We start from the raw sequence: 23,419 nt of genomic DNA, 5'->3' as shown, positions 1-23,419 counted from the left end.
CCTCCAGGAAAATTTCTGATACGTTTCCATATCCTACCAATACTTGGGTATAATTTACATTTCATTATGATTCCAAAGCAAAGAATCTCGGTCTGCAAGAGAGACAGAGCTGCAAGCTGTGCTCACCAGAGGAGGATGGATCCGTAGTAGCCGGCAGCCCTGTACTGGCCGCCCCAGGCGAAACCTTCCTGCCCCAGGCTGAAATATTCTGCCACGGTGAGTATGGGGTAGGGCAGACCGCGTACCAGCGCCTCCCTGTAGCTCTCCCCCATCTGACCGGAGCCCATCCACGAGAACCGTTCGTTGAAGTCGATGTCCGCCCAGCTGTCCCTCGGAACTGCTGCACACACAAACAGAGCTGCCAGCGTTTCGACGGAACATGCTGCCTCCATCCTCAGGTGCAGTGAAGGCCACATCATATAAAGCATCAGCCAAGATAACTGGTGTTTCGGCCGAGATTCGAACCGAGCACTTACAAAATGCAAGTCTTCAGCGTTACCGCTAAACTAAACTGCTGAGGACATAAAGGGAAGAGGCCACTTGGAAGACCTAGGGGTATGTGGGAGGATAATATTAAAACAGACGTTAAAAGAAATATGAAATGAGGTTGTGAGATGGGTTTATCTTGTTCACAATAGGGACCAATGGAGGTCTCCTATGATCATGGTAATACGTGGTATATCCTAGGATTCCAAAAAGGCAGCAAATTTCGTGATTAGTTAAGCGACTATTAGCTTGTCAGAAAGGCATCTGCGTAACAGAGTCCGCCATTACGTCTATAGTAATGTTACACTTCTATATAAGTGGGATAATGTCTGACGATGGGACATGGACAGCTTTGCCCAGGTGCTCAAACATCTGACTAAAATTCTGGAGCTGTGTTGCCAAGACACACATCGACACTTAGCTCATATCATCATAAAAGCATTTGTTAAAACATTTATCTTAATCCTTTAGAGCACTGTGGTAACTATATGTACCACCTGCTTTAACATAAAGATATCTGCGTTTTGCCCACAGAGTATATTTTTGTGTTCGTATGATTCTCACAATATACAGCGATTACTCTATTGGTCTTTCTAATCAAGTCTCGCCGGTCACCGTAGCTGAGCGGTCTAAGGCATGCACTGTCTTCGCTCGCTCGGAAGCCGGGATCGTGGGTTCGAATCCCACTCAGGGCATGGATGTTTGTGTGCGTTTTTCTGTGTTTGTCTACAAGTAGAGGCCTTGCGACGAGCTGATCACTCGCCCAAAGAGTCCTACCGCATGTGTAAGATCTAGTAAACCGAAGTGAAACGGAGAGTTTCATGGAGGTAGGCCTAGGCCCAAATTGGGGCTGTAGCGCCACAGAAAAAGAATCAAGTCTTAGTGTTCTCCGTGAGGTAGAAAATGCTGATGTGAATTTCTAGCTTAAAACGATTAGCCCCACAATACTGACACTTCACCCCCAAGTGAATTTATATGGTTTCATTCGATAACTGTACATTGACGCCCCTAACAAATTTGCAAATTTCGACTGAAAAGAGGAAAGCAAGATTGGAAGGGGTACACTCCAATTACCAACAGCCTTCTCTGAAGCGTGTTCAGCTCAGTTAAATTGGGATAACGGAATACAAGTTGGGACTTCAGCATTACCAGTCGAACGGTTTGCGGAATATAAGGAAAAGTTCCATGTATGGCTGTATGCAAACCAGGCTTTCTTACATATCAATGTGGCTACAAACTGAAATTTCCTCAAGTCTTTGACATCGATTTGAACAATACCTGTGGAACAGTTTATGGGAGACACGGATAAGTCCATTTATGGGTTTATGTAGACAAAATATTACTATGGATACATGCGGCCAAAAATGGCAACCGCCTGAAAAGCCTCGCATATCGAATTTTATAAAATCCGCCCAAAAGTTTAGACGCTGGTACTGGCAGACAGGCGGATCACATTGGCCGAAGCGGTCTAAGGTATGAAATGTCTTCTCACGCTCGAACACTGGGATCGTGGGTTCGAATTCCATTTAAGGCATGGATGTCTGCCTGCGCTTATTCTTTGTGTTGTCCTGTGTAAGCAGCGGCCTTGAGTTTGGCCGATTCCCCGTCCAAGGAATCCTACCGTCTGTCTAAGACTAAGAAACGGCAGTGAAACGAAGTGTTTCACGGATGCCCTATACTCAAAGTTGGAGCGACAGACGGACAGAGGGACAGAGGACAAACAATAAGACATGGCCTCCACATAAGAACTTCTCCAGTGTAACTTGTTAAGAGTTGGCACAACAGTATCTGTTCTGAGAGCCAGTTTCTTGCGCACGCAGCCTTCAGGCCGACAGCAAGCACAGGGAGCAGATCTGCCTACCCAGCTACACGGCAGGCAACATGCCCAGCAGGGTTTCATTGTTTTCCTCTGTCGCTGTGGGCAAATGCCGGATAGTACCTCAGATTAGGCAATGGGCGCTTCTGTGCAGAATAAGGTTCCATCTCTTCAGAAGGTTTTGCAAATAATCGTGATTGGAGCGGTTTGCTCTTTTTAATCCACCACCTCAGTTATTTCGCTGAAACAAACTTTAGCTGCTGACCTTCTGTTTCTGCAGCCATTCCTCGATGCCTAAACCAACATGACGACATTTTATTTTCATTTCATTTCTTGGCACGTGACACAGATCCTTGTAAAAAGCCATCCCCTGAAGGAGTATCAATTGCGCATGTGTCTACATACGATTCCCGTGAGACACCACCGGGCTGCAGGTATTCCTCCAGGACATTACAGACGTCTTCTGCTGTGACTCATTCACTTGGACAGTAAACACTTAACTGACATGTCATTCATACGTCTATCCATCGTGACATCTGACAGAGGAACTGCGTTTCTCTTCCTGCGGCAGTCCTTGACGTTGTCCTCAGATCTGCCGACGCGCAAGCTGGATAAACTGAAGTCACCAGTTCTACAAGGTTGCATTTCCTTCGCCGTTATTTCTGTCACTACATAACCGAGCGTCGCTGCCAACTTTATAAAAACAGTACTTCCTTCTTCATTAGAACTCGGCAATATTTTGAGATTCTTCGGGGTAAAAAAGGGGGAAGCTGTGCCTGTGCTTAACTAACTAAGCACTATGCCATGACTACGTATGAGGGAGTGGGTGTAGATATCAACGTTTTCTTGACCTCGGCACTAGTTGGAGGTGAGCGGTCAGCTTCACAATCCGGCCGCTTTAACTCCATGGGAAAGAGCCAAAGGTACCCATCGGACAGTAGACTGGGTGGGCTCTGACGTGAAGAAGACAAAATGTTGCCCTTACTCGAACTCCGTCCCCTCGGTCGTCCATCCAGTAGCCAGTCGTTATCCCGGCTCCAAATAATTTGGGGTTCTTATATAAAGGTGATCGTGTTTTGTAGGGAAATTTCACAACAATGTTCCAAAAACCACGGCTTCATTTCCTTGCACAGTACATTGAGAACTTGTTCGCAGTTAGTCACCGCACCACATAAATCCCGTTCCAAAAGTGCTTTCTCTTGTGTGAGTCTATGGGTCTATGGCAGGTTAGTAAACACGGTAAACGTAACGTTAACCCTGTGCTTAACTAATTAAGCTCTATGCCATGAAGGCATATGGGTAGTGGATGTATAGACCGACGTTTTCTTGACCTCGGCACTAAAAGGGACTGAGAAAGATTCCTGGTACTCATTTCTGTTAGAGGCTGAGGTGACCCCGAGGATCATAGTGTGGCCGGAAGGACTAGATCAATTGAAATATCCAATGACCTCATTGGGAATCGAAACCGCGACTTTCCGGCTTGTAGCATGGCGCCCCAACCAACTACACGGTACACATAAGAATCCAACAATATATAATTATGGTGGGGCAAGCGGTAGCACATGGATTATAAATCGACGTACTGTTACTGCTGACGTGTAATTCAGGTTATCAGTGAAGCAACAGCTCACGTCTTAGGGAACTGTTATGGAATGTCCTATATTCTCTTGTTTGCCGGACTCCTGGTCAGATTTCAGTAGGTACCCGGAAGGTCCTGCGATCGCCCGTCTCGACGCAGGTTTTCTGCGTTTTCTTGTCTTTTAGAAAATACAGAGATGGCTTCCCAGTTCCAAGTTGCTACTACGAGCTTCTCATACGACCCTCTCGGCTTAAATTCATCAGGAATAAACCCGAAGAAAGCAGTCTTCTGGGATTTGGCACCGTGTATAAGTGGTGTTAACCGACGTTTCGGAGGAACGTATCGCCTCCATCTTCAGGGTAGAAGAAAAAGTATAAGAAATCTGCAAGCGACAAGACCGTGAGAACGGTAAAAGTCTGCTTTTACCGTTCTCACGGTCTTGTCGCTTGCAGATTTCTTATACTTTTTCTTCTACCCTGAAGATGGAGGCGATACGTTCCTCCGAAACGTCGGTTAACACCACTTATACACGGTGCCAAATCCCAGAAGACTGCTTTCTTCATAGTCACCGCCGTGAAAGCCTCAAATCTTACTGGGAATAAACCCCTTCTGCTGCAAAGGCCATCAAATTATTTTCTCAAATAACGCAAGCAACAATGATGCAGAAAATCAAAATCCCGGCGGCCCCTGTCTCAAATCACAACTAACGTCTTCACTTTCGCACTGCCCTTGTCAGAAGGACGAGCGGGCGTTTCTTACCCCATTTCATTCATTTTCTTTTCACTTTAAGAGTGCGGGCTTCTGGAGACGTAACATTGTGTACTTCAGTAGAAAATTGCCAAAGATTCGAAGAAATCTGCTGCCTCCATCTTTAGGGGAGATTCCAAAACTTTTGTATATATTTACCAAATTACATGTCATCACGAGGAGTCGGGGTTGTGTAGTCGGTATAGCGATGGGTTACGGGCTGGACAGCTGAGGAATTTGGGTTCAACTACCGAAAGAAGCAAGCAAAGTGTCCAGACCTTCTCTGGGGCCCTCTCAGCCTCCTATCCAATGGGTTCCGGAGTCTCTTTTCACGGGGAAGTAAAGCGACTGGAGCGTGAAGCTGACCACTCATCTTCATCTAGTGCCGAGGCCATGAAAGGTGAAGTTACACCTCCGCCCCCAATGGCATAGCGTTTAACTATTGGAGCACAGAATAATTTTACCTTTACCTTACATGTTATCCCGTCCGAGAAATCTGCAGTCTTATTAGTCACCTTCATCAGAACCTCAGGTCTCATATTACAAGTTGTGCGCCGTGGAATTCTGCATCAATTACATTTCTGTGTGAATCATATAAGAAATGCAATAGAAGACGAAAGTTTTATTTTGAAATCTCTGGTTGAAAGCACAATACAATGGAGACTTCAAGTCGATGTTTCTGTTATATTGAAGACTTTTTACTAACACCCTGTACTGAGGTCGTGGCCCCCACAAGAATTACGTTACAATAGACACGTAACGAAACATATGAGAGAGGTAATGGAGGGGCACTCAAGAAAAAACTTTTCGTGCTACGCTGATCTGTCTACGGTTGCATAACGACCACGCTTTACTGACCGAGGTGACCAAGTCTACAATTCGAGGGACAGATCCTGAGGCGATCTTGCTATTCCCGGGCCTGGGGCAAATCCAAAGGATTGTACCATCGTTTTCCCTCTTTGTAGGACCGGACATCGCAAATCTGACAACCGCTGTTATAGCAATTACGCATTTCTACATATACAATTAAGAATACAATATTGCTACGTGTTAGAATGACTATAGACGGGGTTTCGATTATTAACTGCATTTATTGGCCACTAACAGATTGTAACTACAAGCAATTATGGCGCCATTGTTAATCTCAGCAGTTCACAAATCACTAGATCACACGATGATTCTGTTTTTCACTAGTCGTTTCCTGGTAATAGATCCGAATAATGGAGACTCTTCAGCTTCTGTGTTCACTCCATTACTTCCGGCCAATACCCCATATCAGACTCATTTAAAAAATTCAAAGTTACTTTACGACTCGTGGTTTACCGATAATCAGTTCGTCTTGGCGTCAAGCCCCTTGAGACTCACAACCAGAGATTTCTTTTCAGCTGATGAACCCTTGCGGTCATAGTCCTTATGTACCATCCTCTCTGATTAGAAGATGGGTTTTGTCTTTTATGAATATGCCTGGCTTTTTGTCAAACGTACGTATCGCACATATAACATGTTACTGAAAATTCTCCCTTTTGCACTACACACAAGTCCTCTGTCAGTACAGGATTTACAAAGCAGATCATGCCTAACTTGCATATCTTATGCTACAACGGCAGCTTAATTATTTGAAAGGTCGTAAGCTTCACCATTACCAAGTTTAAGCCTCTTATATTTTAACAAAAGTCAAAGTCAAAGCCAAGTCGTGCCTGACAGACAGTCAGTCAGTCAGTCAGTCAGTCTTGGTGTCGAGCCCCAGATGACCAGATATTTATTACTGTTTAACAGTTATGGTCTTCTTTCTGTGGGGCACCCTCTCTGACGAGAGGACGGGTTTGTCTTTTGTATATGCTGCTGCATATACTGCAGCACAGTCTTTCTCGGGTCCGAGTCCCTTGGGACTCGCGACAATATTTTACTGTCTCAGATTTGAGAATTCCCTCTTCGTCGCCTCCTACGACTCGCAGTGCTATGGTGCAGGTATTCGAACCTGCCTCCACAGGGGGTATATTTTAACTTGCTCCAACTGTCCCATTTATAATATCTCGGTACGGACCGCGCAGAAACTCCGTTTCCAATAGTTCCTTTGTTGTTCCGTGTGGATTCGTCGCCGTGAGAACAGATCTGTTTGCGAAGGCGTTACTCATTAACGGCTGCGAATATTTTCTTATTAAGAGTCTCTTGCCTATCAACTGGCGTTGTTTCGTTGGTTTCGCGGTCGTTACCTAGCAGCGGCTCAATACACGCTACAATACAGAATACAATTTTGCAGTTAGGCTATAGGCTATTTCTGTGCATAATTTTCATTGGTTAGTTCTGTATCTCCTGTTAGGTGTCTCAGATATAAACACAAGGTTTTCCTTCTCTCCACGTGTGCAACTGCTCGTGTGAATACCACACAGAATTTATAGTTGTGTGTCTAAACTTCTCCGAACCAAGTTCTAACGATGCGTTAGTTAGCGCCATAAAACTGAAGAAGGCATCTATTTCCTGCGCTGCCATGTCAATGTTTGCATTTTATAAAAAAAATATTTTAACAAAAGATGCATATTATCACGATTTATGTGTGAACATGTGTGACACACAACTGGGAACTACAAGTCAATTACAACACTATCGCTATTATCCACACTTTACAGATCACCACAGCACCCGCTAAACCCTTTTCAAATCTAATGTGCCTTCATCAGCCGTTCCTTGGCAACGGCTTCTAACAGTGGAGATTCTTCAGCTTCCCACTCTCAGGTCCTATCTTAACAGCCTCTCGTGCAGAACTCAACTTTCAACTAACAGTGGCCATTTTACACCAAGCTTATAGTCTCTTCACAGGTTGACTTCCAAATGACAACTGAACTGAATCGTCATCCCTTCTCAGCCTCCCTTGCATAACTCAACTAAACTGGGTGCCACAATTCTTTTCTTTATAAACACGTTGCACGGATCGAATAGAAAACACCGTTTCCAACAATACATATATTGCTGTAGAGGCGTGTTCACCTATCCTTTGCTTCCAAATGGGTTGCATAACCTCGCTGTTCTACTGTTGCGTATTAACGGCCAGTATTTACAGAGTCACAGCTTAGCAACGGGTCTATACGCTACAATATTTTTCGAACACCTGTTTCGAATCACATACATCACTCGTTCCCACCTTAGTATCTCTCACGGCCGCCATATTAGTACTACTGATGACTGAAAGTTAAATGTAAAAAAGAAATTGCCCAGTCATTTAATTGCAAGAAACTAAGATCCATGCAAATCTATCAGACACATCTAAAAGTTATTCTGGGTTGACAACACAAGAGCAAATAATATCACATTGTAAAACACATTTCTTTTTACTATCAGTGCCATAACTACCCCTCTAAGACTGAAATTCTGCCATAAATGTTGACAAATTTGAGTTCAAACCTAACATAAAACACCGTGTTTCCATTACAAAGATCAATCGGTTAATGCCGTTCAGAGGAATAATAACTCTTTTAATCATACGAAACACAAGGATACACTGTGTGTGCAAAATATATGGTTTTGAAATGTTGAAGCACCTGGTAAACGTAGCAGTCACTGTGGCTTAAAGGGCTACGAGGGAAATGTTACCTATTGAGCGCCGTGCGCCAGCGCAGTTACCTCGGAGTGTGATGTTCACGTGCCCCAATCCGACGTACGCTCCCAGCTCAGCTTCAATCTTCTCCCGCGAGAACGCGCGGTAGGAGCTGACGATCTCCGTGCGGGCCACGTGCCATGCTGACCCGTACCTGGCCACTGCAACAAACGAACGGAACCAGTTCACTCTGCTCTCCTTACAGCTAGACAGCCCAACCAACTTCTCCAGTGCCACTCTCAGCACCAGTCGGTAAGTGTCCTCCATCCTGGACTTCATGCATTTTCCCAACGCGTTCTCTTTTTGTGATATTTCCTGTCTTATTGGCTCTAATGTTCAAACCCACTGCTGCAAATGTAACCTCAACAAATATCCTGAAGTCATATATTATTTTTCCTTGCAGAACGTCAAATATCTCGTTAAATCATTTATTTTGTACAATGTACATCGGTCACTAATGCAACATCTTATAGTCACTTTACTGCTTTCGCAACAGCTTTCGGATTTAATTGATTTTAACTAAAATTAATTACGGTCGGTCTATTTTAATTTTTAATTTTGATATGAAATTGTAACATGACGTGCAGTGCAGCAGTTTAGCATAGCGGTAGACACCTGATGGTGGTCGTGTATGGCCGAAACATATTGTGAACGAAGAAATAAAGTGACCATAACAAGTTGCATTAATGACGGATATATATTATATGAAACAAATGATATATTGATGCAACTGAATGCTTAAATACAATATCTCGTTAAATATTCATGTGACGAATATGTTTGAAAGTAAAGTGGAAGAAGCCCACATGGGGTGACCTCCCAGTTTAAACTTGTGACTAAAATCCTTCAGTGCTACAATAACATTCCCGGTGGCGAATTTAGCGCGCATATGGGAGATGGAAAACGCATACAGAACTTTGATCGACAAACCCGAAATGAAAGAATCACTTGGGAGAACTAGACGTAGATGGACTCGTACACGTAGACCTATTTTCTAGGATGATTCAATTTAAAGTAGGCTTCTGCTTCCGTATAAAAAATATCAACCAAAATGCAGTGGCGTGCGGTACTATTTTTGGTAAGGGAAGCAGTGGTATCTAATAAACGAACTGAGAGCAATCAACTCACCAAAATTCAGTCACTTATTGAGTCAATGAGGTCGTTTTGTATTATGTTCGATAAACCTGTAAATACTGTACTGTTCTCAAGGTGAACGTTGAGTTTATGATCATATTTCCTCAACAAGTGAACTAATTCCGCATAATTACCTCGGTCGATAGAATCCACGCTTTCGTCATGACCACGGAGGCCAAGTTGCCACTTTCCTAAATGGCAGATGATATCAATTAAGCGTTTCATTATTTCTCTATGTAGTATCGTCAGGCGCTTTTGATTGTCAAGTTGACAGTCAATTTGAGATTTCTCGAACATAACAAGTTGCATTGTTGAAATGATGTGAGTCTGAGAGTTCTCATGTCATTTCAATGCTATATAAAGGTTGTTGATATCATCAAACCCAGTCTTGTTCCATACATTTTTTCATTGAGAATCAATAGGCATGGCCAACAAAACAATTTTCCTATATTACGGCAACAGGATAGCCACTCTGTTTTAGAATACTATTCCAAATTAAATTTCCTCACACATAATTTGGTTTGTGCTTTAAGTTCTGGCACCTCTCACGTCGGNATCGTCAGGCGCTTTTGATTGTCAAGTTGACAGTCAATTTGAGATTTCTCGAACATAACAAGTTGCATTGTTGAAATGATGTGAGTCTGAGAGTTCTCATGTCATTTCAATGCTATATAAAGGTTGTTGATATCATCAAACCCAGTCTTGTTCCATACATTTTTTCATTGAGAATCAATAGGCATGGCCAACAAAACAATTTTCCTATATTACGGCAACAGGATAGCCACTCTGTTTTAGAATACTATTCCAAATTAAATTTCCTCACACATAATTTGGTTTGTGCTTTAAGTTCTGGCACCTCTCACGTCGGTCGTCCTCTTTCTATAATTATTTTATTTTCAGAAGAGTCCCTGCTATTAAACCCCATTTTTAAAAGGCTTTCGATTGCACAGTCGCAGTCGCGTTGTGNATGTCATTTCAATGCTATATAAAGGTTGTTGATATCATCAAACCCAGTCTTGTTCCATACATTTTTTCATTGAGAATCAATAGGCATGGCCAACAAAACAATTTTCCTATATTACGGCAACAGGATAGCCACTCTGTTTTAGAATACTATTCCAAATTAAATTTCCTCACACATAATTTGGTTTGTGCTTTAAGTTCTGGCACCTCTCACGTCGGTCGTCCTCTTTCTATAATTATTTTATTTTCAGAAGAGTCCCTGCTATTAAACCCCATTTTTAAAAGGCTTTCGATTGCACAGTCGCAGTCGCGTTGTGTGCCAGCATTCATTTTAGCTGTTGCCTGTGCGTGTAGTCTAATCACGCCCCTGCCCTTGTACCGCAGTAACAGATTTGCTTCCCTTAAACGCTGATAGCATTTTTCTGATGCTTCAAAATAGATCACAAATACAATCTTACGCCATCTAAATATACACTTACAATATTTTAATAAAACTTAAGGTTGCCTAGAACACCCAACAAGACTGAAATCACACATAAACAGTTAATTTTCACATAACCATTGAAAGAAGGCAGGCCTTCGCTTCCATATCACAGGCATTAGCCAGCAAACCGAAAGATGCTTCCTTGCCCACTTCGTGTGCGACGAATTCTTACGGAGAATAACGAAGGAAACTTGGTCCGTCCCACCAAGCAAGGGAAGGGAGGAGGAGGAGGCATGTGGCCTTGAGCATGAACGCGCGCTAAATGACAATATTCAAATCCTTATTATTCAAATTGGATTATTTATTTATATATGACTTCTTTCTTTTCGTTTCTTAACTAGGGAAGCAATGCTTCCTTTGCTTCCATGCACGGCACGCCACTGCCAAAATGATATCCTCGCGAGAGTATTTGGAACAGACATGTAATAACATTTGGAGAAAACAGAAGAATTATTTCGGAGATAAACTGTTTGGATTGCCAGACATATAGGCCGACAGACATGACTTCCCCGTTATGCGTTAATTTACTGTAAAGCTAAAAGTCTAGTTAATAATGTGCTCCAGATGACGTAAGGAGATGCAGGAACGCAGAACTGTCATCATTTCTAAAGAAGAGATTTTGGGGGTTCTAAAGGCTCAATGAAAATAGAAGCAACTTGTCTAATTAAGAAACCCTTGTCATTCATAATCATCGGTTAAAAATGTTTCTCGAGATAACCATCAATTATTCTCCATTTCTCTAATAAATTACATGTAAAAGTGTTGCATTACTTTCGGGATCTACTGTACCCTGGATGCCGGTACAATGGTGCCAGAGACGATTCGATCTATCATGGCTGCCATATTGTCAGAGAGCTTGAATAATGTAGTCTCACAAAATGGCTGGTGTCAAATATTTATATTGCAATTTGTGTGGTAGACGAACATTCGCACCAGATAAATGCAATCCGTACAGGAAAGAGGGCTGTATTTGAACGCTGCAAAATCTACAGATATTGACTTCCTCAGGAAACGGTCCTGTAAATTTCGCCATTTTGCGTGCAGCCTTCCAGGACTCCTCACTCTAGGAGAACTGTATACAACATATGACGTCAACAAGTTTCCAACCTGGATACTCCGATGGAGAGACTGCCTCACCGGAAACCTCTGAACTTACGTATGAGTATTTGTAACTCCTGAAAAGAGGGTGATGCAGTGTGTTTATGCCACCAGGCACTGAGCTCCCTGTTGGTCCATAAGTCTTTATTTATAACAGTATTCAGTTAACTGGGCCATGTCTGGTGGCACCCCCCCACCAGACACCCTGGGGACACGCCCTCTAGAGCACCGTTTCTGAACCTTTTCAGTTATGTACCCTTTGATCTCAGGGCAGAGCTTCGAGCTCTCGTTTTCTCTGTAGGCTTGATTCTCATCTCAAACTGCGCGAGGCCGTGCATTAGAATATACCTCGCAAGATCCAGACACTTGCGTGTTGTTTGACAGTATACGAAACATATCTCACGTCCCTCCATGAGGCTTCACTCACGCCAGGGGGTTCATGGACCTCCGATTCAGAATCGTTATTCTAGAACTTAAATATACGGCTCAGGTGGCAGTTATTCTGACGAACGAGGAAAGGAATAAGAAGCTAAGAGCAGCTTTAACTAATGACGTAAGCCTGAAACAGTCTGCTTCAGGTGTGTGACCTAAAACTGCGAAGGCACGAGCCAACAGCAATATTAAAGTGTCCGTCTTAACAGGAAATTCGACTCTGCCATTAAATCCGAAATTCCATCCGAGGCCCCCAAATGTCATCACAAGTGTCCCTTCCTGGAGTCTACTGCAAATAGTAGCCGAATACTCTGTTCAGCTGCAGGAAATTTTGTATAATTTACAGCTAAAATAAACACACCGGGCAGAGTTCTTCAGAAGCTGACAGTAGCTTTGCTTGTGTAGACATTCTCTGATCTTTATGCACTCAGAAGTTGTATTCTGTATTCACAATAGCCCGCCATGCAGCCGCCTTCATCCTGAATAAGCTGACCAGTCACCTACCCTCGTGACCTCTTTGTGTAAGAACTATTATAATTTTTATAGGAACACATCCTGTCTGTGTTTACCATTCACGGCTTGAGATCAACCGTCCCACAGACTTACATTAAAAACAAGTTCTTGTTGTTTCCAAGCACGCGCTACATGTTTCGACTGCAAACGGTCATCTAAACTAATTTCATGAAGCTGGGCCCTTATTGAGAAGCCTCCAGTTGTACAGCTACTCAAGAAATTTCCAACATTTTATGGAACCCAAAGAATCATTACCGTGTTCACAAGATCCCTCCACTGGTCCCCATCCTGAGCCAGCTCAATCCAGTTCATATTAACCCATCCTATCTCTTTAAAATCCGTTTTAATATTGTCCACTCAGCTGCGTCTTGGTCTTTCTAGCGGTCTCTTTCCTTCTGACTTTACCAGATATTTCCTATATGCATTCCTCTTCTCCCCATTCGTGCTACATTCCATGTCCATCTCATCCTCCTTGACTTCATCTTCTAATTATACTTGGCGAAGAGTACAAGTTATGAAGCTCCTCATTATTATGCAGTTTTCTCCGACCTCCCGTCACTTCATCTCTCTTCGGTCCAAATATTCTCCCCAGCACCCTGTTCTCAAACACCCTCAATCTATGTCGCTCCCTTGATATCAGAGACTAAGTTTCGCACCATCAGGTGGAATAAACAAAATGGTAAAAATCACATACTGTAAGATATTTAAAATATACTAAAAAACAACGAATTGGGCCGGGTCCGACCGAAGATTTGCGCAGGAACTTGCAATGGGCCGATAGCACCTACCAAGAGAGAACCACCCCGTATGGAAAACATGACTCTCCACAACCTTGGCGTGCCTGCCAGTCACGCTCCAACTGCTCTCATAACACGGATCACGGCCACAAGGGCACACACGCCACGCTACTACAACACTCTCAAGAACACACGCATTCTGCCGTCTCAGTCGGTGAAACAAGAAGAATTTGCTTTCTTCAATATTCAGTTCGTTTCCTCTTACACAATTTCGGATTGTTTCTTCAGGGACATGAAGCACAGCACTGCACTTCCATGTAAACTTCCAATCTCTATCCATACTATGAATATAATTATAGGCCCAACAGGGATAGCGCAGTCGGTATAGTGACTGGCCGAGGGCTCGGAGTTCGAGTCCCGGTAGGGTCAAGAATTTTCTCTTCTCCACGTTTGGAATTCACCCAACCTTCTATCCAATGAGTACCTGGGGTTCTTTACCCGGGAGTAAAGAGACCAGGAAGTAAATCTGACCACTCACCTCCAACCGAGGTCAAGAAAATGTCAATCTATACATCCACTCCCCCTGCGCCTTCATAGCATAGTGCTAGATTAGTTAAGCATAAGGACAACTTTATAAGCCCACCCGAATTTAATACGCTTTATTTTAAAACATCAGGGAACCCAGGGATATCCAGAAAACACCAGAAGACTTCTCCGAATTTATATATTAACGTGAAGCATAGAATTGTAATTTAGCGTACACTGACCAGGAGAGGCTGCACGCAGAAGAGAACAAAGTGTAACAACTGTGTGAAGGCTCAAAAGTATGGAACCAGATCTACACGAGACAAACTCTATAACCTTCCAGCGAACCGGAAACGACACTGAATGTGCGCGCCACGTGGCAAGGCGCTGTGAACGCAATGCACACGGCACGGGTGTAAGGTAAGTTTGTCCTTCAGGTCATGAGAATGTATGGGCGAGTGGAGGTATAGCTTCACCATTCGTGACCTAGGCATTAAACGGAGGAGGATGGTGAGCTTCACGTCCCGGCCGCTTTACCTCCGCTAGGGAGTTTTGTGACTTTGTAGAGACGAAGTTTGAGACGATGTTGGGTTATGTTCAAATGAGGTGATAGCACTGCTGCACGCTATTCGAAGGGTTCTTAAATTAGTCTTGTCTCTAAAATCGTATTTTCAGTCCCAGGACGAAAGTCCATCGTTTCTGCTGAATTTCTTTGAAAACCCTTTGTTTGAAGTAATGCTGTACTTTGTTCAAAGTCAAGCTTCATATTTCCATGAAGCAGTGAAAAAGGTGGAGGGACAGAGATTCACTGTATTTGAAGTAACTGAGAACATTAATGGGTTGAAACCAGCCTCAAACTTGAACTGTTAGGGTAATCCTTAGAAAACTGGAAAGAGAGGGAGAGATACCCTCCATAAGAGCTGCAAATTTTATGTTCTGAGTTGAAGAAGCTGGCTGAAAAAAGCTTTCAGGACCTGGAATCCTACAGCTCGACAACCTTGAACAGAACACCTTCAGTGGCAGACATTGAGATAACTCCATCTTTTGTGATTAAAACTGTACAGTCTGTTCAGTTAACTGAAAATGAAATATCCGATGAGTATGTCTATGTGAAGCACTTTGTAACCGGGGAGGACTGCTAACAAAACTTTGCCAGCTCAAAGATGGGATGAAATGGTTTCTCACTTCGACAAAAACCATGTTCCTTTCTCAAATGTACTTAAGTTAGGGCCCCCATACACGCACAGTTTGGCCTTCCGTTCGGCCTGCACAGTTGAAGACTGAGAGGCAAAACTTACGTGTGTGGTGCGGCCGGCCGGCCAATCGTTTGGACTGTTGGCCTGTAGGAACCCATCAGTCCGTCAGTTCTACCTGCAGGACCGTAGCACGTGATGTGTGTGATGCAGCAATATAGGCTGGAAGACCGTGACTGTGGCATGAAGCATGCCGGTTATCTGCGCGTGTATGGGGAAGGAACGGGAGGGAGAAAACTGTGAAAGTTTTGCCTGTAAGGTCGATCGGAAGGCCAAACTGTGTGCGTATGGGGGGGCCTAGCAGTTCCTTTTCTGCCTTCTTGGAACCGATGCTGCACTGAAGGAATGTTTTCCTTCATGAATGGCACATGGACCAGTGACACTTGGTGTGGCTTGGTGTGGACACTGTGAAGGCAATGTTAGTGACTAAGGTAAACTATAGGCACAATAGATGACTGTACTCGCGGTGCAAGGGCCAAGAAGGCCCACCCCTTATACATTCAAGGTAAACTATGACGAAACTTGTGTTGAGTTTTGTAAAATGTTTCTGACATAGAAAGACCACCTTAAGAAAATTCTCAACTCTGAAAAATACTGCAGCTTTGCTTCCTTTTTATTTTTAAAGCAAGGATGACAGTTTTATGTTAACAGTAGTTTCTACCTTTTCTGTATATAATAAATATGCTTTAATTGTAGTTAAACTATTTTTCATATGCCTATATAAGTTAAACCTCTTCAATGACACTTTTCTACCCGTTCTCAACATTTATGAGGTCCAGAATTTCGACCTGGAAAATCTGGTTACCTTACCGGTACCCATTGGATAAGAGGATGAAATTAATGATCATACCCCGGTAAGTATTAAATGCGAACTGATACAAATTTGTTGCTTTTATATTTTTACATGATACTTTTATATATTTTGAAAATGATTACAACATGATTTTGTTACTGCTCTGTGTATTCGACCTGATGATGAGCGCTTACGGTCGAAATATACAGTACACGTTGGGAATATATTGCTGGTGCCTGCATCGTTTGGTCGCGATTCATGTTGTATTTGGCAGAGGAATTTATCCGTTGGTCACTCTCCTTGTGCCTTGTGTGTCTTAGTCTGAGCGATGGTTACTCAAACTCACGGTTGTTGATAACAATCTCTTCTTTATGCAAGTACGTGGATGTAAGAATGTTGGTTGATAAAACTGTACACAGAAATAGTTCCTTACTGTTCACTGTTTGTTTTACGGATGCTGCTGCACTTGCGAAAAGCTCGTTTCTGTAGTTTCAATATAGAACGTATTTTATAGTAATCACAACAGATAGCAAATTGCTTGGGTTGCTACGTATTAACTAGACGTTGCCTAGTAACGAATCTTAACAATGAAAGTTCGCCAGCTCCTGCGTTCATGTATTTATTCTTCGAAGTCTGACTGTGCGACGGACGGACAGACTTGATTTCAAATTAACAGATCTGAGGTGAATAAGAAGGAAGCATTTCCACTTAGGAATTAAATTTGACTTTGTTGGTCGCAAAGGAGCTGCAAGTTTGTTTGGGGGCACGTACAAAGGGTAGACGGGTAGAAAAATTTCATATGTGCATGCTGATACAACTATGTAACTAACACACAATAAAAATATTTTAACATGACGCCTGAAAGCCAGAATAGTTTAGTCAGAGAAGACGTCCATTGTTAGACAACGGTTAGGTAAATATCTTCCGCGGCAACGGATACGCACACAATATAGGAACTGTTGAAAGCGGCGTTTTCCATGGAGTCCGTGCCGCCGTTATGTAAGGTGTCGGGAGTGGGCATTGTTAGAATTCGTTACGACGCGACGACTGTGTCTGGTTGTTAAGACGTAATATTATTATAGAAAATGAACTAAAATGATGAGTTCAGGATTTACCAAGTCACACGCAATACAAGCATATAAGAATACACGCAAAAATGTTATCATATAAGAGCGGAGTGGTACTGCTCGCCATGGCCCTGGTCATTAGTGGAGTTGTGGCCACAATTGACCTGAACCTGCAGGAACTGCAGTATGTGGCAGACCACCTGGAGAAGAGAGACTGCAAAAAACTGGTAGCTGCACTCCATGACCCGAATTTTTACATTGAATATAACGTCGACATTGCAGAACGCAAGATACCAGACGATATTTCCTGCCTGAAATTATTACTGCACTGGAATTCAGAACCTGGGCAAGGGAAGGGGAAGAGTCACGTGTTACTTGTACGGAGATTGAAACAACTGGGACATGACAAACTTGCTGAGTGGCTCTCAGGAACTGTGTTCCGCCAGTTAGGAGATGGCCTCAACAGAACTTTGTCCATGGATACCTTTAGTGAACTAGCACACAAAAATGAAATGGAAGACACTGTACAGGAAACTTCAATACCGATCAATGTTCAGGATGAGGATCAGGACGAATGGCGGCCGATTTATACAGTCTATCTTTTTCTCATCGTGTTCTTCGTATCTCTGGCAATATCAATTCCGGCAGTTTTCGCCTGGAAGTACCTCCGCAGGAAGAGGAATAAAAGGAAGAAAGAAGTTAAGAAGAGATCAGTGGCGATGCTGGGCAGCGCGAGGTTTTCTGATGTAGAAAGGAATGGTGAGATGTTCGAGCTACAACGTAACTCAATATCTGAGTCCGACGATGATGAAACCCCACTTTATGAGTTGGGTATGTAACCTTGATGCTTACATATTGAACTGAAACTGCAGCATGAGTATAAACGTTATATTTTCAAATGAAGACGAATGTAAGCAAGTGAACTCCGCCTATCCTGTGGCCTGCTGTTCGGAGTTCCACCCGAAAAAAAAAATGAACCGCCATCGGCTATGTGCATCAGCTGAAAGGCATCCCGTCAACATCTGAAGCTGGCAAGCGACAGAATGAAAGAGCGCTATGACCTCCTGGGCAACTCAGCGGGCTTCCAGGAGGGCAACCAAGTGTGGCTGTAACGCTCATATATGGTCATGGGTCCTGACTCTGTATGAGAAGGTGAACAGCAATTTACCCGACCGACGGACCAACCATTCCTGAGACATGAGTCTGCAGTTGCAGTCGGTGGATAGCCCTTAGCTGTGGGCACGGAAACAGAGGAATCGCCATCATTAAAACCGCTACCAAGCAACGGCTATTGAAGATATAGCATATTGAGGAGACGTGATGTGTGTTGCAGTTATTTGTAGAGTTTGTAGGTTAGCGATAGTGTAACAACTATTTGTAATTACAATAAGTATTCAGTAAATTCAATATTCAACCCAAACTTCGTGTCTACTCACTAACACATAACAGTACATACATAATCGTAGCATGAAATGTAAGTAGGTGACCAGGATACAAGATAGATAGATGGCCAAGTTAAAGACGGTTTGTCAAATCTAATTTGACATTTTGCTGCATCTGTAACAATGCAGCCATGATAAGAGGGCGACTTACAAGGGTGGTCAACATTACCCGTTTCGCTGTATAATGAGTTAACTAGCTGCAGTATCCCTCGACCTGGAGAACTCTGTCTACAGGAAACACGAATAGTGAAGTTTCCACTCTGTTTAAGCACCGAGCAAAAGTTGTTCGGGGGAGTGGAGGCAGAGCTCCTCTCATTCTCAAAATTAGCCTAGATAGAAGTAAGTGGTCAGCTTCACTCCCCGGAAGCATTACCCCAGAAAAATAAACCCCGGTAACCGCTGGATAGGACACTAGGTGGGTCCCAGAGCCGATTTCGACGCTGTGGCGAAAAAAAAAAAATTCCCTGCAGGGAATCAAACATGAGTTCTCGGTCGTCCAGCGCATAGACGGTCGCTACACTGGCTCTCCCACTATTAACTACAACAGGACCAAGGGAACAAGATATTGCTGCTGTTACCACACTCTGTGAACTCTTGCGTAATGTGCAGACAAGCACTGGGATACATAATGTCGCCCCTTAGTGCAATGTCTCACGACCACAGACCGCGTGCCGAGAGCCGAGAGCCGACATCCTCCCTGACTGCTTGCTCGGACGCACGTGGCGCAGTTTTAACTGCAGAGCTGCCCAACAGAGATCGTACCTCGCCGTGAAAGATGGACAGATTCGGAGCGAAATTCGAAACTGTGTTTACCTTTCGGAAGATGGCGAACAGTTCGTTGGCTGGTGTCACATTTACATCAAAGTTATGAGGAAGAGTCAGTAAATAGGTAACAATTGGAAGTATAACAGCTGTAATGGATGTAATGGGTTTTCTATGCATATCACTAGGCAGCAGCACAGCCCTACTTCATGGCAGTCTAAGTACAAGAGGCGCATGCGCATGTTCAGAGCCCGGTTTCAATAGTAAAATCTGTGACCGTGCTTGAGGTGTATACTACCGAAGAGTATAGTCCTGTTGTCCGTTCTTCTGTGGGCAGAAGGGTTCAATACATAGGATATGCATACAGAAATGTTTCCTGTTTACGGTGGGAAGTGTTTGTCGCGTAAAGCGGTTCACAACTGTGTAGCAAACGTTTCGCTGATGACGAAGAGGTTGAAACGGGGGTGCAGAAGTGGCTGAGGCAACATTCAAAAGATTTCTATGCTGAGGGTTTCGACGTACTGGTAAAGCGATGGGACAAGTGTACCAATGTTTGTGGAGGATATATGAAGAGATAAATGTTTTTTCCCCCGTTTCGAATATCACATGTTTTACATTTTATATCCACTAGTGACCTATTTACTGACTCTCCCTCGTACTTAGCAAAAACTAGTGGCGCTAGTTATCCTCGTTGCTACAGAATCATCTGATGAGCTCATGGGGTGCAATCTACGGGCGCAGATTTGTTAGAGAGCTATTCATTTGTTCAACAGCTCTCCAACTCGTATATAATCCTTCATTTGTTAGCCATTTCTACAATTGTTACAGTTTTTTATTTGATGGACAGTTCTCCGACTGTTAGATAGTTCTCCAGTTGTTAGCCCGTTCTCCAGTTATTCGAAAGTTCTTTATTCGGTAGGCAGTTCTTCATTCTTTAGACAGTTCTGACCTTGTTAGAGTTCGTCTAATAGACAGTTCTGCGATTGTTGGACAGTTTTTCAATTTTGGAAATTGCATTTGATTTCGTCCCCAGGAAAAAGGGCCCGAGGCAATTACCCTGTTTGATACGGTAGAAGGAGACATCCTCGGTCACTAGACAACGTACGTCTGTCTGATAAATTGCTACTGGTCCTCGCCAGCCCAGTCATTCTTGATTCAGAATCCCATGGGACTCATGGCCATATTTTACTGTCATGACTCTCGGGCAACCTATATCAGTATAAGTAGCTATAAACACACATACCTGAGGTCAGGGTGTGTGTCAAAGGGAGATAACGGGAACACTTACAATAAAAATCGCGGATATGCATAAAGCCCTGACAAACATTCCAAAGGTTGTGTTCTCTAGAACACCGGACGATGGTCAAAGTCCAGGATCTCACCAATTCCTTTATTTCACCTTTGTCTCCACTTCTGTCTCCTTCATTACGCAGTGGATGTGAGTACAACTTGTTCTAGTTTGCTTCCCTCTCCTGGTCTTCCTGTCCCCGCTGCCTTGGTTCTGCAACGGACCAGTGTAGCTGTCACATGCATTATTCTATGAAGAACATGCAGAGGACCTGTTCTCCCAGAACAACGTAAAACTGTTCGTCTGTAATACTCATCATCAACGACAACATTTTGATAAATGGGCCCATAATTCTGTTTCATGATCCTCCGCGCTCCCATGACGATATCAAGAGAATAAGTGAAATGTATAACTTAGTAATTACACAGCTAATATACACGATCGGGCAAATAAGTAACAAAAAGGTAAAGCTGTCCCTGTAATAGGCCGTGAAGCCCCATAGGGTTGCGAGATGTCGATGCTCCCACATTTTATAGACAATCGGCTCACATATCGCGGTAAAATTGTGAGCCTTATGCGTCGACCGCCTTTTAACCCCAAGGAAGATTCCTGGTACTCATTTCTGTTAGAGGCTGAGTTGATCCCAGGGCCATAGTGCGGCTGGAAGGATTAGGTAATTTCTAGACTATTAAAAAAATATTTTAAGTGGTGCAGATGTTAGCAACCTAAGATTTTTCAAAGTAATCTCCCACAAATTCTTTACAGTATTCCTAGCGCTTCGGCCATTTTCCAAACAGTTTTCAGAATCCTGAACAGGAATGTCTGTCAACTGTTTTTTTTTTTTTTTACAGATTATGATGTGTCCTCAGAGTCCGAGATACACTTCCTGTTAGTACACTCCTGAGTTCTGGAAACAGCCAGAAGTCACCTGGAGCCAAGTCAGGAGTATACGGTGGATGATCCATGAAAGAGATTCCTTTTCCTCCTGAAAACTGCGACACTCGAAGCGAATGATATGTCGGCGCTTTTTCGTGGTGAAGAATCAACAAGAGATCTCTCCACAACTCTCCAAGCTTGCGCCTCACGGCAACAATTCAACACCTCCACGTAGAATGTCTGATTAACAGGGGTCCCTTCTTGTACAAATTCAAAGTGAATGATACCCTTGCTTTCGAAAAATCAGATCAACAGTTTTGATCTTGGACTTTGACATCCATGGCTTCTTTGGCCTGGGAATTCACCATAAACTGTTTTAACTCCTCTAACGTTTCACTTAGCGATTTCTGCAGTTTAACACAAAACTCACATTCACTCTTCTGTACCATCATCTCGCGCCTGAACAAAGTTGATGAGACACAGTGAGCTAATGAGCTACTGTTCAACGAATACTGAACGCAGCTCATCCAGCTTTTCCAGGCGAGTTCTCTTTTGTTGCATCACCTAACATTGCAAGTAACAGCGTTGACAGACAGCATGGCGCAAAATTAAAAATGAGCCTCCGAACTTATTAGCTCGACCTTGCATACTTTCCACTCTTTACTGACTGGAGAATGTAATGTTTGATATGGTCACCTCATAGGACACAATCAGCACAGCGACACAGCTAACAAACAACAAACTCAGTGATTTTAGTCCGCAAGCGAACTATACCGACCGAGCGACCGCCGCTTGTCGGCGAATTTTAGTGCCAACTTTAGCGGATAGAGGATGTCGCGTGGTCAGCGCAATGAATCCGCACGGCCGTTAATTTCGGTTTTCTAAACCGGAGCCGCTATTTCCCAGAAATAGCTCCTCAATTATCATCAGGAGGCTGATTGGACCCCGTTCCAGACCCATTACTTCTCAGAAAAGAAAAATCTTGTAGAGCCGGGAATCGAACTCTGACCACTAGACCACAGAGGCGGTCCAGCGACACAGCTAGATAACTCAAAATACGGAAGTGAAGTCAAAACATGTATGGGACTAAGATGTGAAGAGAAGAAGACTCGTCCGGTGGGTTTTCCCAGAATCCCACCTACTACACTGCCATAACAAACCAGCCGTTCATGGAAGGATATTATTAAAATGGGTGTCAGAGAAATAGCTTTTATGTGAGCCGGCTTCAGGTCCTGTTTGAACGCCATTTGAACCAACTGCTGTTGGGATCGGATCCTGGACCTTGCCGCCGGCGGCGTTTTGCGGGAACTGTGTCACGAGCCACACCGATGTTCCGGCTTCCGCGAGACGACGGCAAGGCCGGTCGCTCACCCCTTCCCCGCCAAAAGGGCCAGTCAGCTTCAGGTTCATGGAGCTCAATCAGTGAGGGCGGCACTTCCCAGCGCAGTCGTCGCTACACTTCACATAAAGGTTTGCCCATTTCACCCACGAACTGTATTTATACCACTAACCAGCTAGTCCTCGTAACTGAGACGGAGCTGAATTTGTGCGATGAATGTGAAGAATACTATGTTCTGAGATGTGACGCCGTGTAGTCTGATATATGAGCAGCGACGGTTCGCTGGAATATACTCCCTCCATCTTCAGGGTCGACAAGAAAGCCAAGCGAGAGACCGGCAGGAAGTAAACAGCAAGCAGTGGGTTACTGTTACTGAGGGTTGCTGGTTCCTTTCTTGACTTACTTTGCCATCTTGAAGATGGAAGCAATACGTTCCTCCGAAATATCAGCAAATTTATACCGGTTTACACTGTGTCACATCTCAGATGACAGC

General features: G+C 43.6%; 1 protein-coding gene across 4 annotated transcripts in view; it reads right to left on the bottom strand.

Moving 5' to 3' along the window:
- The window catches only part of LOC111875299 (dual oxidase maturation factor 1), a 181,181-nt gene that overhangs the window by 27,243 nt on the left and 130,519 nt on the right, over positions 1–23,419 (bottom strand). For 2 of the 4 annotated variants that reach the window (XM_023871424.2, XM_023871425.2), the window contains exons 4-5: positions 8,217–8,381; positions 127–337 (exon numbers count right to left, since the gene is read on the bottom strand). In XM_023871424.2, coding sequence (XP_023727192.1) covers positions 127–337; positions 8,217–8,381 — 376 coding nt within the window. Of the gene's footprint in view, positions 1–126; positions 341–8,216; positions 8,382–23,419 lie in introns of all 4 variants that reach the window. The other 2 variants (XM_023871428.2, XM_023871427.2) reach the window with 2 other exon arrangements.

Source organism: Cryptotermes secundus, unplaced genomic scaffold (genome assembly GCF_002891405.2).
Source record: "Cryptotermes secundus unplaced genomic scaffold, Csec_1.0 scaffold1406, whole genome shotgun sequence".
Lineage (NCBI taxonomy): Eukaryota > Metazoa > Arthropoda > Insecta > Blattodea > Kalotermitidae > Cryptotermes > Cryptotermes secundus.
Note: the sequence above shows the minus strand (reverse complement) of the source record. Positions and strands in the feature narration are given on the sequence as shown.